This window comes from Leucoraja erinacea, chromosome 2, assembly GCF_028641065.1.
Source record: "Leucoraja erinacea ecotype New England chromosome 2, Leri_hhj_1, whole genome shotgun sequence".
Lineage (NCBI taxonomy): Eukaryota > Metazoa > Chordata > Chondrichthyes > Rajiformes > Rajidae > Leucoraja > Leucoraja erinaceus.
The window spans coordinates 118,232,415-118,250,788 of NC_073378.1; the positions used below are offsets into that span (position 1 = coordinate 118,232,415).

General features: G+C 44.4%; 1 protein-coding gene across 1 annotated transcript in view; it reads right to left on the reverse strand.

The window, feature by feature from the left end:
* The window catches only part of ptprn2 (protein tyrosine phosphatase receptor type N2), a 724,318-nt gene that overhangs the window by 208,583 nt on the left and 497,361 nt on the right, over window positions 1-18,374 (reverse strand). Inside the window, exon 12 of the mRNA XM_055664540.1 lies at window positions 16,901-16,965. Coding sequence (XP_055520515.1) covers window positions 16,901-16,965 — 65 coding nt within the window. The remainder of the gene's footprint in view (window positions 1-16,900; window positions 16,966-18,374) is intronic.

The window sequence follows — 18,374 nt, forward strand, 5'->3', positions numbered from 1 at the left end:
GGAGCCAAGTACTAATCCCTGTGAGGGTGGCATGCAATCCTGAGAAATGTATTCTGATTATGTAGGAAGGAACTGCAGATGCGGGTTTAAATCGAAGATAGACACAAAATGCTGGAGTAACTTACGGGACAGGCAGCATATGTGGAGAGAAGGAATGGGTGACCCTTCTTCAGGCTGATTCTTAGCCTTCTGGACATTAAAAGCTCAGTGTATTATTCCATGAACTTCAATCTTGTTGCCTAGTTTTTTGATAGGATCTTTTAAAAATCTAATTACTCCAGTTCCACTGGTTCCCCCTTATTTATTCTACATCTCATCTCCTGAAAGAATTTCAACTGATTAGATAAACCCGTTTTTCCTTTTCATAAATCTAAGATGAGCTTGCTCAATCCCATTCATCTTTTCTCAGTGTTCAGTTATTACATCCTTCATTATAGGTTCTAGAGCATAGCATCAGATGTGTCCCATGGAGTCAAAACATAGTCAAGCTTAATATGTCAATAGCTCAACACATGGCGATCAGCCAGTGGCACATAGGCGATCAGCCATGATCGAATGCTTGAGCAGACTTGATGGTCCGAATGGCTTCATTCTGCTCTTATGTAGGTATGTTACAATACTTACCTTCAGCAGCACTGCAATTCTGCCACCGGCCGTGTGTGCGATTTTGGCGCCTTTGAGGGGGGGGCGGATGGGGTTAAAACGCAGGTTTCTCCTACCTTGTCCAGGATTATATTTCGTTGGAGTGCAAGCTTTTGCTGAAGAATCGTTCCGACGGGCGTTCTGTGTATTTATTTTTTTTTTTTAATCGCCCGACTAGTTCACCGCTGGAGTAATTTTAAAATCAGCTTCCAAAGCCGTCAACGGCGACAACAGGGACGGATTTCACGTAGGGGACAGGTAAATGAAAGCCGTTTATTTTATGTATAAAAGTGCTCCTTAAGATGCCTTTAATTCACATTTTACGTTGCGAAACGGTGATTTTTTTCCCCATACAAACCGGCAGTGTATTTTCCTGCCGATATGGAGTTTAAATTCACTGCAACCGCAATGTTCCAATTGACCGCATTCCAAAAAAAACCCACTCGCAAGATGATTAAAATGGCTATTAATTTACAGGTATTAAACATTAAATTCCATTTGGCCTATAAATCCATGACAATGAAATTAAAAAAAATATGTTGTATAGTGAATTCTTGTGTGAATGTTATTTGGACACTTAGGCCATTTAAAAATGTTAATCTATTCTTAAGAAATTGATAGAAGATCTAGTAATTGAATTTTGTAATTAGCTACAATTAGGTAACTAACTAATTATATACTTTAATTTCAAGTCATCTAAGTAAAATTGTTTCATATTTGTTTCAGAATGCTTCAATCTATAATAACTGAAAATTTCCTTCAGTTCTCTTAATTTTTAAGCAAATTATGGGCTTTTGACTGTCCTCGATCACAGCTTTTGTGTTAAGTCAATGGAAAAGCAATAGGGGACAAGATGCAAATTTCTGAGTATGAAAATGGCCATAACTTTTGTAATACTGAAGGTATGAAAGTGAATTAGGTGGCAAAATAAACTTAGTTTTATGCTTTATCTGATGGGATAAATTACAGACTTGATTTTTAAAATCTCAAAATGTTGTAAAATTGCTATCTTATGTGTCATGATATTTAACAACAATAACATTAGCTTCCCCATTCTTCCAATCACCTTCTCCTAGCAGTTTGTTCAAGTGTTCACCCAGATACATTTCAGATGGGGCAGGTACAATTATGTTGCAGCTTTACACACATTTTACTAAAACTTTACAATACACATTTGGAGTATTGTGTGCAGTTCTGGGTAGCCCATTAGAGGAAGGATATGGAGGTTTAAGAGAGGGTGCAGAAGGGTTTGCTGGAATGCTGCCTAGATTAGAGGATATATGCAGCTGCAGGGAAAACTTGGATGGTTTTCTCTAGAGTGTTGGAAGCTGAGGGGAGACCTGATAAAGTATAAAAAATCATTGGAGGCATGGATAGGGTAGACAGTCAGAACCTTTCTAGTAGAGTGGAAATGTTAAAGACTGGAGGAAATATGTTTAAAGTGAGAGGGCCATAATTTGAAAGAGATATACCAGGCTAGTTGTTTTACACCAAGGGTGGTGGGGACCTGAAACGGCTGCTGGAGGTGGTGGTGGAATCAGTTATGACAGCGGCGTTTAAGAGGCTTTTAGAGAAGCACACGGATACGTAGGGAATGGAGGGATAAGGATTGCGTGCAGATAGAGGACATTAGTTTTAACCAGTGTTATGTATGGCACGGGCATTGTGGGCCAAAGAGCCTATTCTATGTTCTATGGGATGGTTAGTTTAGTTTACAGATACAGCACGGAAACAGACCCTTCGTTCCACCGAGTCCGCGCTGACCAGCGATCCCGGCACATTGACACTATCCTATACACACTAGGGTCAATTTACAATTATACCAATCCAATTAACCTACATACCTGTACGTCTTTGGAGTGTGGGAGGAAACCGAAGATCTCGGAGAAAACCCATGCAGTCACGGGGAGAACGTGCAAACTCCGTACAGACAGCACCCGTAGTCGGGTTCGAACCCAAGTCTCCGGCGCTATATGAACTGTAAGGCAGCAACTCTACCGCTGCGCCACCTCTTCCCAGTACTTGGGAACTTGCAATTTAAAATTTTAAATGTCCCGAATGGTGAGAATTCTCAATGAAGCTCAGAGGAAGGAGATTGTACATTGATTGGTCAGGGATTTTATATTATCGTAACATGACAATAATGGAATAATGCACAAGTTGACAAGTTACCGTTAGGGCATATCACAAGAGGGATTTTATTAACTTGTTTACAGTTCCGGCATCCTTCCGGTTTAGAGCATAGAACAAAGAACCTGAGGTAGTTGGCATGGAATGAATTAATCTTACAGATTTTTACCTAATACCAAAGAACTACTTGGGGAGATTCAAAGGCCTTAACAATAAAAAAGAACCTGAGAATTTTGAGGGTTCTCACAAATTGTGCACTTATTTAATTATCCAAAAGGATAATGCAAATCTATCAAATTATACCCAAATTGTTGAGGTATCAAATTTGCTGCGATAACCATTTATTACGAGAATATTTCAAAGCTGACAGGCCCGTTCCCTCTGTGAATAGTGAAACATTTGAAGCAGATCTGGAGGCGATATTGTTTATTCGCCGCCAGACGAAAGGAGCCCATTTTTCTTCCACGTTCTGCGGCTCAGAATTAGGCAGCAGATTTTACAGCTGGTTGGATTTCACCTGGGTTGTTCAAAACTCAGGAAAGCGCAAGGCGGGAAGGGTTGGCTGGCAGTGCATTTGTCGGCTGCTCTTCTGTGCAGCCACAGATGCTGGTAGTGACATCTGATGAGCTGGACACCTCTCGTGTTGTCTCAGCATGACTGTGGCCTGAAGGACTTGGGAGTGAAACTAATTTCCATATCAAACCCAATTTAGATTAGATGTTCTTGGTTAAAAAGAAGCCGTTGCTTCAATAGCCCCTTGATTAGATTCCATCTCCAGAGCCGACGATCCATTCAAATATGAATATTTATTAGCAAGGATGCTCATCTTCTCCCTTTCATCACAATGATACCGAATATTTTTCGCCACTAATTTTATGAAAATGTAGGCAAAAGAATGTTTGCACATAAACTGATGGTGCTTCAGATAATCCTGTTCCTTTGTGGCACTGAAAGGATAGCTTCCCGTTCATTCATGTGATAACAAGGCCTCAAATATTGTTTTCCATCGCTCAATCCGAATCTTGATCTTTTCGAAATTAAAGCCCGAGCATGTACAAAAGATGAACTTTAATGGCTGGAATATATTTGCATTTGTTTGATGGAAACATTTTCGTTTATTGGTCTGCACTAAAAGGTGGATAATTCACCGCATAATAACCGCAGCCCAAATGAAAGTTTTCTCCAACCAAAGGTTAGGCCACATAGGAAAGATCACAAGCCTGATCTCCATTGAAGGTGAGCATACATTCTTTGATTGTTCCTGGAGAAAATTGTTCTTATTGATCATTGATACTGATTTTCCCAATTTAGCAACGTTTTGATAATATCAACACAGTGGTTCATTGGAGGAGCTGCTGCTGCATGTTCATAGCTTCTGCAGGTTCAATTTCTTAGACTTTAGATTCTAGAGATACAGCGCAGAAATAGGCCCTTCGATCCACCGAGTCCGCGCCAACCAGTAATTACCCTGTACACTAGCACTATCCTACACACAAGGGACAATTTACAATTTTTACCGAAGCCAACTAACCTACAAACCTGTATGACTTTGGCGTGTGGGAGGAAGCCCGAGCACTTGGAGAAAATGCACGCGGTCACAGGGAAAACATACAAAATCCGTACAGGTAGCTCCCATAGTCAGGATAGGACCCGGGTCTCTGGTGCTGCATGTGGTGTAAGGCAGCAACTCTATCTTTGCGCCACTGGGCCAGCCTAAAGACATTAAAGTTATTTCACAGAGATTTAAATTAAAATATATAAACAAAAAATTAAATGTCCTTAAAAATACCTTTAAGCAATATCATTTAATTGAAACACTAATTAAACATTTACAGCAGATATGATGGTGGCTTTTAAGAGGCCTTTAGATATACACATGGATACGCAGGGAAAGGAGTGATACGGATCGTGTGCAGGCAGATGGGATTAGTTTATCTTGGCCTCACGTTTGGCACAGACATTGTGGGCTAAGATACTTTCCCATAAAGGACACAAATTGCTGGAGTAACTCAGCGGGGTAAGGCAGCATCTCTGGAGGACATGGATAGGCGACGTTTCGGGATGGGACCCTTCTTCAGTGTCCCACTGTACTTTTTTTTAAATGCTCTGTTAAGTATAATGAGAAGTACTTTATCCTGCATTTACCTTTTCAATCAAGGTTATCAACTCATTCAACTAACGATAGTTGTGCAGTTAACACCAGCGAGTGATCCAGGTCAGGGGAATTTGACGAGTGTGCTCCTGAATTCAGTGCTGGTTGTTTGGGGGTGGTTGGGATGTGTCACGCTGTGTACTCCTGCCTGTTCCGCACCCTTGTGTTGCAACAGGCGGGCCCGGAGGTCAGTGAGCGGACTCTCACGCTGCACTAACAAATAGCCTCCCTGCCCCTTTTCCGTGGTTACGTCCGCACCCAGTGGGTTGTGGAAATGGACTATGCGCTGTCCATGGAGGCCCTGGGGGATTTCCGGGACCGCTGGGGCATCTCGGGGGGAGGGGCGGGGGGGGGGGGGGGGGGGGGGGGGGGGGGGGTGCGTGGAATACATCCTTAATAAGGATGGTGATATAGTTGTATAATATTTTATTTAGTGTTGAGGAATATTTGTTTGACTTGTATTATGGTGGTGGGTTTTGTTTTGATTTATTTCATACTGGACATGTTATTGTAAATAACTTATTAAATTATTTTTGATTTAAAAAAAAATAAAAAAACAAATAGCCAGTGAGAGGCATTTGCCGGCCCACTGGCTGACAGGTATTACAGCCATCATCATTCTTATCCACATAATTTACATTATTTCTTCACGTTCCCTTTAAATCAGCTCAATGCTTGCTGATAGTCAGATAGACACAAAATGATGGAGTAACTCAGCAGGTCAGGCAGCATCCCTAGATAAAAGCAATAGGTGATGTTTCGGGTCAAGACCCTTCTTCAAATGGCTGAAAACATCACCTATTCCTTTTCTCCAGAGATGCTGCCTGACCTGCTGAGTTACTCCAGCATTTTGTGTCTATCTTCAGTGTAAACCAGCATCTGCAGTTCCTTCCTACGCTCATGTTAAGAGTTACTTCTCTCTCAAATTGAAAATCCAAAGAACTGACAAGGGTGCATAAAATCTTTGAAAAGTGTGAATTCCAATTAACTTTTATAATCAGGTTTTAAACAGTTTTAAAACCCGGTTCTCAAGATACTTGTCATTCAAGAAATCTAATGCACATCTTAAGATTGTAAACTGCTTAGATAAATATTATAGCAAAACATCTTGTGACTTCAAGGCTATGTACATACTTAAGTGCGTTCTTGACTACAAAAGGCTGATGGTGTTTTCTCTCGACTCACCTACAGTTGATGAGTGCATTTTTATCGCCAGTTCTTAAGCAACTCCTCGAGAATGATGATGGGATATTTCCATTCTCTTCTTGTGGGTTCTGAGGTGGTCAATTAGACCAATGTAGGAACTGCATGCTCTTCCACAGATGGGGAAAATTGTAGCTGACAGGATGGGTGGGTGATAGCTTTGTGAGATGGCCCAATCCTCCCACGGCTTATATACAACCCCATAAATTCATACGTTATATGAGCATAATTAGGCCATTCGTCCCATCAAGTCTACTCCGCCATCCCACCATGGCTGATCAATCTTTTCTCCTCAACCCCATTCTTCAGCCTTCTTCTCATAACCCCCGACACCCTTACATCAAGAATCTGTCAAATTCCACCTTAGAAATATCCATTGACTTAGTCTCTACAGTCTTCTCTGGCAATGAATTCAACAGATTCACCACCCTCTGACTAAAGAAATTCCTCCTCATCTTCTTTCTATTATTCTGGAGCTCTGGTCTCTGGTCATGGACTCTCCCATTGTAGAAACATCCTCTCCACATTCACTGTATCCAGGCCTTTCACTGAGGACCCCACACCCTTCTAAACTCCAGCGAGTAAAGGCCCAGTGATGTCAAACGCTCATCATATGTGAACCAAATTATTCCTGACATCATTCTCATAAACCTCCTCTGGACCCTCTCCAGCGCCAACACATCCTTCCTCAGATATGGGGCCCAAAAACCGCTGACAATTGCTTAGTGTGCTCCTGGGATGTGGCCTGGAGTTTCTCAATACCATCCCGAATGCTCCTTCTCCATTTCGATGAGCCATAGCTCAGAGCTTTCCAGGAATCAGTGAAGATGCTGCATCTATTCAAGGGAACATCCTTGAAAGTTTGTCTCTGCCTGCCTTGTAATCGCACATATTCCGAGCTCAAGCTAATATTGTACTGACTTCTTTGAATGTTTGTTATCAGGTGGATATCCTAATCATTAGTTAATTTGCTACTGTATGTTAGCGAGCAAGGCACAAAGTGCTGGATGAACTCTGCGGGTTAGGCAGCGTCTCTGGAGGGAAACGGATATGCAACGTTTCAGGTCAGGATCCTTCCTCAGACCAGAGACGTCACATGTCCATTTCCCTCCGCAGATGCTGCCTGACCCCTGACTTCCTCCAGCACTTTGTGTTTTGCTGATGATTCCAGCATACATTATGTCTTGATGTTTGTTTCTGATCCACACTGATCACGTACTATGCTGGACCACCTTAAGAGCGGATATACCTACACGCTCTTGAGCTGTGAATTTACCTAGGCAAAAAAAATAAAATGATATTCACAACAAGTGGATGTCCCAAAGGACTCAGCCAACAATCTGGTACCTTTGACGTGCATTCACTCTGGTGAGGATGTAAGGAACACAATATCCACTCCTGAACTGTGCTGTGATCATTATTGTACAGTATAACCCAATTCAGCCATTGATGCTGGTTGAATGACAAACATTGAGAGAATTCCAAAGCTTTTCCTTGAAAGAGCATGATTTCTTAAGCCAAGCACAAAGGGCTCTGTTTAACCACTCATCTGAAAACAATGCTACATCGGATGGTGCAGCACTCTCTCCAGGACCACATTGCAGGGCCATTAGGAGTCAACTTAACAGACATGAAGATAGAGGCAGATTGAGGCTTACCATGTTGAAACTAAAAGGCTAAGATTCAGGTAATAATGTACACAATTAGTACTCGGACAGATGGGAAGAAGTGTGGTCTAGATAGCTCTGGTAGGCATCTCAACCACACTTCCCACCCTGCTTCCTTGAAAGATTAGAGATACAATGTGGAAACATGCCCTTCGGTCCAGCAAGTCCACATATCAACACTATCCTACACACACTAGGGACAATTTACACTCACTGTCCATTGTCATTTTGAGGCCAAATGCAAATTGGACGAACAGCACCTCATATTTTGCTTGGGCAGCTTACAACCCAGTGGTGTGAATATTGATTTCTCTAACTTCAAGTACCCCTGCACTCCCTATCTCTCCATCCCTCCCCCACCCGTCGCACCAGCCAATGGTCTGTACTCATTCTCACTTAACAAACAGCTAGCAATTACCTAATCGTTACTTTTTGCACATCTTTCATTCATTTGTTCTATATCTCTCCACATCACCGTCTCTATCTCTCATTTCCCTTTCCCCTGACTCTCAGTCTGAAGAAGGGTCTCGACCCGAAACCTCACCCATTCCTTTTCTCCAGAGATGCTGCCTGTTCCGCTGAGTTACTCCAGCTATATTCGGAGAATTAGGATGAGGTAGGGATGGAGAGAGAGAGAGAGAGAGGGAAAGCAAGCGTTACATGAAGTTAGAGACTCTCCACCGACACATCGCCTACCCGTCTGAGAGCGAGAGCTGGCAGCTTGAAATCGCCACCCTAGAGACGGCACTCTGATTGCAATGTTTCATGCAAAGCCAGTTGCCACTGGCCACCAAATAGAGTGAAGTTCATTGTTGAACAACAGGTAATCTGACAAATTATTCATGACCAACTTGACATTCACCATGATTAACGACAGCGAAAGGAACAAAAGTAACACGCCCTCTGAAATCAATCAGTCACTACATGCATTCAGAACAAACAAGTACAATGCAATTGTACAGCAACGCCCAGCAGCGGCACTATACCGCTCCACATAATTCTGTCAGTCTCATTCCACCTCATTTCCGATCTCCTCCCACTTCCCCATATTTGACCCATTGTGTGCCCGTGTGCATTCCTGTCCGCCATCACTCACTCCGATATCTTGGATTTCCCCCTAAACCCTCAGCGTATTGTAATCTCAGTCCACCCATGCAACGGCCACTTTGAAGCCGACATTATTATTGATGGCTTTGATCAGCTCCCCTAATTTCCTTTACATTTCTGCTCTGCAAAAGTGACTAAATGCATGGCACGGCGGCAGAGTTGCTGCCTTGCAGCGCCGGAGTCCCGGGTTCGATCCCGACTACGGCTGCTGCCTGTACGTAATTTGTATGTTCTACCCGTGACCGTATGTGCTTTCTCCGGGAGCTCCGGTTTTCTCCCACACTTCACACTGGTAAAATTGTAAAGTGCAGATTAGTGTTTGTGTGCAGAGATCGCTGGTCGGCGTGGACTCGGTGGGCCGAAGGGCCTGTTTCTGCACTGTATCTCTAAACTAAAGTAAACAAAACTAAAGTAAATTAAACTAAACTAAATGTTTAAGAAGGAACTGCAGATTTTGGAAAATCAAAGGTAGACAAAAATACTGGAGAAATTCAGCGGGTGAGGCAGCATCTATGGAGCGAAGGAAATAGGTGACGCTCTGGGTCAAGACCCTTCTTCAGACTGTCTCTTAGCGGCTCGTAACACTAATGGCAGGTACTCGGGAAGACTCGCTAACGGCAGGTAAGCACAGGAAAACTCGTGAAGATTTTTCAATATGAAAAATGTCCACGAGGGCCCCGAGTACCGACGAGTGGCCATTACCGTAAATCTCCGAGTTTGAATCAGGGCAAACTTGGGAGAGCTCTTGGAGTGAACTTGTACCGTGGGACAGGGCTTTTAGAGTGTTGGAGGAAACCGGAGCACCGGAAACAGGGAGAACGTACAAACTCCATGCAGACAGCACTCGTGGTCAGGGTCGAACCCGGGTCAGTGGCGCTGTAAGGCAGCAACTCTACTGCGGCGCCACCGTGCCGCTCTGGTGATACAATACAGCAGTTCTATTTGCAGTGCCAAATTGTTACTGTATTTCATTCTGGGTGCGGTGAATTTTTGATCAAATAATGCCGAACAAGGCAGCTTCACGCCATGAAACCTTTTAGTTTGTGCACTCTGCACAGCAGGCAGTCCACATACAGTACATGCTGCAGCTCAATGTTCAATATACTAATCTTGTAACCTTGCAACAGACTGCCAATATATACCATGCTGCAATTGGACTGAATCCAGTGCCACCAGGCAGTCATATCTTTGGGCAATCACCTTTTTCACATTGCTTTGATCTGGAATTCTGAGAGTTGAAAATGCACAAAGGTTTGTTTCTTCATTTAAACTTTGCTTTAAGGTAAATCATTTCATCACCTGCTATTTTTCAGAACATCTCAGAATTTACGCACAAAAAAAAAAATGCTTTGTAGAATCTATCTAGCACTGTTCCTATGGGAGATAGACACTAAATGCTGGAGTAATTCAGTGGGTCAGGCAGCATCTCTGGAGAAAAGGAATAGGTGACGATTCGGGTCGGATCCCTTCCTCAGACTGGTAAGTTCACATCCGAAATGTCAGCTGTTCGTTCTCTCCAGAGATGCTGCCTGACCCGCTGAGTCACTCCTGCATTTTGTGCTTGTCATCGGCATAAACTTGCATCTGCAGTTCCTTCCTACACTGTTGATGTTGACATTGGATTATTATGGTCATGTATACCGATTTTGTGCTATGTACTATACAGGCAGATCATACCATACTTGAGTATAATGACACCATAGGTACATCAGGTAGTGCAAAAGAGAAAATACATGGTGCGTAATATCGTGTACAGGTACCGAGAAAGTGCGGATCAAGAAAAGAGAAAGGGTTGCAATGAGGATGAGAGGGGGCACTAATCAGCTCATTGTACACGCATCAGCTTTATCTGAAGAGTTATCCAATTAGTTCTGTCTACATCCTACTACATTTTTATTTCCTTTCAAAGTACACATCCAATGTACCCATCTGATGCTCAGCCACTCCTGATACGTTGGTTTGCAAGGCATTTCCACAAATGGAAACAGCTGATAGCAACAGATTCACTTTCAATACCATCCCTTCACCCAATATTTTCGCAAGTCATCTTGTTTAGTTTAGAGATACAGCGTGGAAACAGGCCCTTTGGCCCGCTGTGTCCATGCTGAGAAACATCGAGCACCCGTACAATACTTTTATCCTACACCCTAGGGACAATTTACAAGAGATATTAACACACAAACCTGTACAGCTTTGTAGTGTGGGAGAAAACCTGAGCACCCGGAGAAAACCCCCACGGTCCCAGGGAGAATGCACAAACTCGGTATAAACAGCACCCGAGGTCAGGATCTGTAAGGCATCAACTCTACCTACCGTTGTGGCACTGTGCTACCCTATATCTGTTTGCGTACCAGTAAGTAATCACAAGAACTTTGTACATCCTTATAATTTCCATATCAAGTGCATTTAATACCTAACTGTGGCAGTAAGTCTGTGCAGCTCCAGGGAAGTACCTACCTAATTACAATGACAATCTGAATGCTCATCTGCCATTATTTAGCTATTACTCAAAAAGAGCATTGCAATGTGCCTGCGTGATCAATAAAACCAGTGAAATCAAGCACAGAGTGTCTAATCTTTGTCGAAGCTGCAAATTAATATTTTCTTTTGTTGACAAGTTGGATCTATTTCTGGGAGCACTTTAACAGAGAATAATCTGGGACTCAACAAATCAGGGCGGGACGGTGGCGTAGCGGTCCTGCTACTGCCTTTCAATGCCAGAGATCCGGGTTCGATCCTGACTACGGGCGCTTGTCTGTTCGGAGTTTGTACGTTCACCCTGTGACCTGTGTGAGTTTCCTCTCACACTCGTTTTCCTTGCACACTCCAAAGACGTACTTGTCTGTACGTTAATTGGCTTGGTGCAAATGTGAACTTGTACCTAGTCAAGTCAAGTCAAGCCAAGTCAAGTTTAATAATAATAATCATAATAATAATTTTATTTTTGGGCGCCTTTCAGAAATCTCAAGGACACCTTACAGAAATTAACAGGAATAAAAAACATATAATCAGAATAAACTAAATAATAAAGACATCACAGAAACACAAATTAAAAACAGAATTCAGTCCAAAAACAAAAAATCAAAAACACAATGTGAAGAGAGAGCAGCGGCAGCTAAAGCGCGCCAGCGTCCACTCTCCCTTCACGGCAGCCATCTTGGACAAAGACTAACAGGATTACTTACAGACAAAAAATCATCCCCCCACAATGGATACCACTGTGGGGGAAGGCACAATGTCCAGTCCCTATCCCAAGTTCACCCAAAGTCAGGCCTATTGAGGCCTCCGCAATTGCCTCTACGGAGGCCCGATGTTCCTGGCCGTTCTCACCGGATGGTCTTGCCCCGGCGTCAGGAGAGTCCTCTCAGCGGCTGGGCCATCTGGAACGGCCGCTTCCTAGTTGGAGACCGCGGCTTCCGAAGCCGACAAGGCCGCGCTGGTTTGGAGCTCTCAGGCTCCCGATGTTGAAATCGGCGCCGCCCGCACCGCTCCGCAGACCCGCAGCCCGGAGGTGTCGAACACGGCGGACACGGCTCACCGGAGCTCCAGCGCATCGATCCAGCGCGGCGACCCAGGCAAGGCATCGCCCGCTCTGCTCCGCGACAGCGCCCCAGCGCTGCGCCGCCACCGAGGCCGAGGTGCTGGGCGGTCCCCGCCAGGAATCGGCGCTCCAAGCCCGCTGGTAGGCCACGAGGACGGGTCGACGGGCAGCCCGGAGAAAAAGCTGCCTCACCGACCAGGTAGGGACCTAGAAATAAAATTGCCCCCTACCCCCCACATTAAAAAGTCCATTTCTCCAACGGACGAAACACAGGACTTACTAAAAACTTTTAAAAAAAGCGAAGAAAACGGACGGCTGCTGGTTAGCAGCTGATCCCCAAGATGGCTCCTCCTTCTTCACATACACATACGAGATGTGCAGTGAAATGAAAAGTGGCAATGCTCGCGGATTTTGTGCAAAAAGACAAACAAACAAACAACCAAACAAACTACAAACAGAATGGAACAGAATCACATATTCTTTTTCATATTAAATATTGTGGGCGGGAGGAAAAAGGGAAAAAACAGCAATTTAAAAAAAAAAGCAGTAGAGTGGTTCAGTAAAGTTAGTCCCTGGTGAGATAGGAGTTTACAGTCCTAATGGCCTCTGGGGGAAAAACTCCTTCTATAGGAGTGTATAGGGTAGAGTTAATATGCGGAGATCGCTGTTTGGTGTGGACTCGGTGGGCTGAGGGGCCTGTTTCCGAGCTGTATCTCTAAACTAAACAAAACTAAAAAGTTTTGGTACACAAAAATGCTGGAGAAACTCAGCGGGTGCAGCAGCATCTATGGAGCAAAGGAAATAGGTGACGTTTCGGCCCGAAACGTCACCTATTTCCTTCGCTCCATAGATGCTGCTGCACCCGCTGAGTTTCTCCAGCATTTTTGTGTACCTTCAATTTCCCAACATCTGCAGTTCCTTCTTAAACTAAACCCTTAACGGCCTTGAGGAACTGATAGTTTTAGCTTTTAACAAGTGGAAATGTTAATCTTCCTCCAGAATTTCCACCTGTTTGCCATTTAACGAGACCCCATCTCCCCAAATAATTTAATCAGAGTCTGATATAGTCAAGCTCCAAACATGCTGCCGTCTTAAAAGAGACACCATCACTCTGTTTCTTTCTCCACAGGTGCTGCCTGACCTGCCGAATGCCCCCAACATTATGCGTGGACTACATACATAAAACATTACAGCAGAAGAACAGGCCCTTCGGCCCACAATGTCTGTGCTGAACATGATCCCAAGCCACTTGTCCACCTGCAAATAATCCATATCCCTCTATTTCACGCATATCCATATGCCAATCCAAAAGTCACTTAAATGCCACTATTGTGTCTGCCTCAATCACCATCCCCGGCTGTGCGTTCCAGCCACTCACCACCCTCTTTGTAAAAAAAACTTGCCCCACACATCTCGGCACGGTGGCACAGCGGTAGAGTTGAATCTGCCAATCCAATCCCCCTTCCTTTACCTGTTCCCACCTATCACTTGCCAGGCTTTGACCTGACCCCACCTCTCTTTTACAGCTTTCTCCCCGCCTACTACAATCTGGCTGAAGAAGAATCCCGACCTGAAATGTCGTCCGCCCACTCCCTCCACAGATGCTGCCTGACCTGCTGAGTTTTAGACAACAGACAATAGACAATAGACAATAGGTGTAGGAGTAGGCCATTTGGCCCTTCGAGCCAGCACCGCCATTCAATGTGATCATGGCTGATTATCCCCAATCAGTACCCCGTTCCTGCCTTTGCCCCATATCCCCCCAACTCTGCTATCTTTAAGAGCCCTATGTAGCTCTCTCTTGAAAGTATCCAGAGAACCGGCCTCCACCGTCCTCTGAGGCAGAGAATTCCACAGACTCACAACCCTCTGTGTGAAAAAGTGTTTCCTCATCTCCGTTTTAAATGACCTACCCCTTATTATTAAACTGTGGCCCCTGGTTCTGTACTACCCCAACAAATGAACCATTTCCAGCACCCTTGTGCTTTGCTGGTAACTAACGTAGACGTGCATTGGGACCAGGTGCTGCTGTGTAAAGAATGCTGTTGGTCTGAAGAAGGGTTTCGGCCCGAAATGTTGCCAATTTCCTTTGCTCCATAGATGCTGCTGCACCCGCTGAGTTTCTCCAGCACTTTTGTCTATCCAATGCTATTGGTGATTTCACATTGGTGTCCTCACTGGTGGAGTCAGGGCAAGAAATAATATTTCAGTGTTCAAATGCTTCACAGGACTAAACTGTAATGCTCTAGTCTCGGGGAAATCGTAGAAGCAGACAACACAGAAACTGTCCCTTTAGTCCCTCTGGGCCCTCGATGACCACTGAGTACCAATCCTACACTAATCTCATTTTATTTTCCCCACAGGACTCCACCACATTCTGCACTCACTCACACACCCAGGCAATTTAACAGTGGCTAAATAATTGTAGTCTTCACATTCACAGCACAGAAACAGGCCCTATGGCCCATTGAGTCCGTGCCGATCACCAATCACCCCGCACACTAGCATTGTCCTACACACTAGGGGCAATTTACAATCTTTACCGGGGCCAATTAACCTACGAGCCTGTACAACTTCGGAGTATGGGAGGAACAAACTGGAGCACCCAGAGAATACCCACGCGGTCACAGGGCGAACGTACAAACTCCATGAAGACAGTACCCATCGTCAGGATCGAACCCAGGTCGCTAGTATTCTAAGGCAGCAACTCTACTGCTGAGCCGCTGTGCTGCCCTCAATTAAGCTACTGACTGACTTGTCTTTAGGATGTGGGAGCATCTGGTGGAAACCCATCCAGTCACAAGGAGAATCCTCAAACTTCAGTAAGACAGCACCAGAGGTCCGGACTGAACCGTTACTGGAGTGTGGGCAGCAGCTCTACCAGCTGCACCATCTGGCCTGTGTTTGTTTCGTTCGGCAGCACGTTCAAGTTGCGCGCATTATCTTGCCTGCGACATGCTTTCAAGGAGACGTCATGCCCCGCTGAAAATAATCTCCAGCACATCATACCACACGCAACCTGAGGATTCCCACAAGAACACCCAGCCTGTTGTGGCCAGGCAATCAATCACCCGATCAATATCTGCTACTGAGGCTGTGTTAAAATCATACAAGCAAACTATTGCATTTGTCCACCTAACAATGTTGATTAAACAGCACTAGGAGGACCACTCACCATCAATCAAGTGAACGACTAGACTTGTGGTTTATGAGTTTACATTTGCTCTGCAGTTTACAGGTAGCTATTACTAAACATTTGTATGCTAAAGGGGATGGAGTGCCCCAGAGATTCCGACCGTTAAAAGTAGTTTCCCATTTTATTAAGTTGTATAACAGGGTAATGGAGAAGATGGATAGGACAGGAGGAGAGTGGTGTGGAAAGCAAATTCCGGGACAAATGGCCTACTTGCGTGCAGCAAAGCACATTCATTTTGTCTGTCATTTTAGTGATTGGACTTTGCAACGGTGCAAAGTTAAAAACAATTTTCATCAGCATAACTTGGCAATGGATTTATTAAACCATCCTTGGTGAATCTGTGATATAGTGACACATGGACATTGTGCTCCGTACTGAAGTTGATCTGACTCGCGTTCAGTGGTGCTATATTCATCACATGTGCAACTGCACAGTGACATTCTTTTTGCATGTTTACACATGCAGGTGCCTCCATGTTTGGGCACCATTTCCAAACTACAATGAATGGTCAATCCGCGCGCTCAGTCTACTGGAGTGGCCCCCGATGCAGGCAAGCCCCAGGTTCCTGCAGGCCTTTCCTCCGTCGCCTTCGAACGGATCGGCCTCCAAACCAACGTTCCTCTCCGACCCCGGCCATCTTTGACCATGTAGGTGCTGGAGGCAATACCTCGGTTCATTTTCCCACCCGCCCTTGCTCATCGCTTCCAATGTTCATAAACAGAGTGCAATATGGAGTTGATACAATATCATGGGACTGGTTCTACAGGTCTGAGGATCAATCTCTTCCCCACTCAAGTACAAAAAATGTTGGTTCAGAAATGTACAGGAATGTACGGAAATGTACACAAATCCTCTCCAGCCATACCTGGAAATTAATTGTCCTTGTAAACGTTCAAAAGCATCATAAACTGGCAGCAACTCAGATTAGAAAAACCGAACACGTGTGTAGATCAGGTGTAGTGTATGAGCCGTGGTCACTCTGTATATTACCTGCCATGCTTTTATTTCTAAGAGGAAGGATGTAGATCAGTGCATGTTCCCTTAACCATAGTGACCTCCCCACTACTAACCACTCCCCATTGTCTCCAGTATAATTGTAGTGTCCCCACCTCTAGCTCGCTCTCTAGCTCCAGTGATGACCACGGACAGCTACAGCCTAGTGTAAAGTCTCAGTTTAATAAACAGTTACAGTAAAAAGACTTGTGTGTGCAGTAAGTCATTTTACAACGTGGCAGTTCAAACAAATAGTAAATGCACCTTACCTCCCCCACGCCAGTTTGTAAGATTTTTAATCCCGTTTCTTTTTCCAGTTTTTCTTTGTTGGCCACTGAAAAAAAATCAAAAGTGGAAAAACAACAGCTTAAAATGGAGCCAAGTGGACAGAGGAATGCAAAACCAAAACTGTGGAGAAAACTGAGGGGCAAGCTTTTTTTTTTTTTTTAACCACACAGAGGATGGTGAGTGCCTGGAACATGCTGCTGGGGATAGTGGTTGAAGCAGATATGATGGTAGCATTTAAGAAACTTTTGGATAAGAAGATGGAAATTAGGGGAATTAGGATATCGATTATGTGCAGGCAGATAAGAGTTGGAGTCATGTTTGACATAGACTTTGTGGGCCGGAGGGACTGTTCCTATGTTCCATGGGCAGCACATACATCGCATACAGCACCTGGACCTTTTGGCACGTCAACCTGCTTGATCCTCAGACAGGACTTTCTTTCGGAAAGGAGACAATGAGCTGAAACAAAATGTGACTTGAAGCATGGGGTTCCAGAACTGTTGGGGGGGTCAGTCTCCATTGGAAACGCTTGTAAATTCTGCTTTTGACTTGCAAACATGGTCCTTTCCCATCCCAAAAACATTTGCCTATCAATGTTCTCCAGAGGTGCTGCCTGACCCGCTGAGTTACTGCAGCATTCTGACTCCAGCATCTGCAGATCCTCATGTTGCTCTTTCAACTTGTTGATGGATTCACATGGTGGCTACTTGCAAGCAGAAATGTATTTGTTTGAATCAGCGACGTTAGGGAATGTGAGGCAACGTGGAGATGAAAGGTACTCGGGTAGAGTCAACAGAGGGGATTTGGAGAAGAAAATTCCCAGCAGCAAGGATCAGTTGGGCTGAACTTGTGTGCTGTTCATTTTGTGTAATTCAATGTGAGAAGCACACCATGCACAAGCCTCAACACAATCCCGCTCACATGAAGCTCACCAACCAAATCTTTTACCCGCTCATATAGGACCAGGGAGATTAAAAGGTCCTGCGTTACTGTAAATGACGACATGAGCACATACTTTTAATGACTACATTTAATAATTTACCCGCCAATTGCAAATAAAGAAAATCTTCACAATTGGTGATGAGCAATTCTAAAACCTCATATAGCAATTTACCGAAAACACAAGGGGGGGCACAGTGGCGCAGCAGTAGAGTTGCCGCTTTACAGCACCAGAGACACGGGTTTGATCCTGACTACGGGTGCTGTCTGGACAGAGTTTGTACCTTCGCCCTGTGACCTGTGTGGGTTTTCTTTGGGTCCTCCGGTTTCCACACACACTCCAAAGACGTACCAGTTCGAAGGTTAATTGACTTGGTATAATTGTCCCTTGTGTGTGTGTAGGATAATGTTAATGTGCGGGGATTGCTAGTCACTGCGGTCTCAGTGGGCATAAGGGCTTGATTCCGTGTGAACCTCTAAACAAAATAAAAATAAAGCAAGGAGAGCTTGCATGTA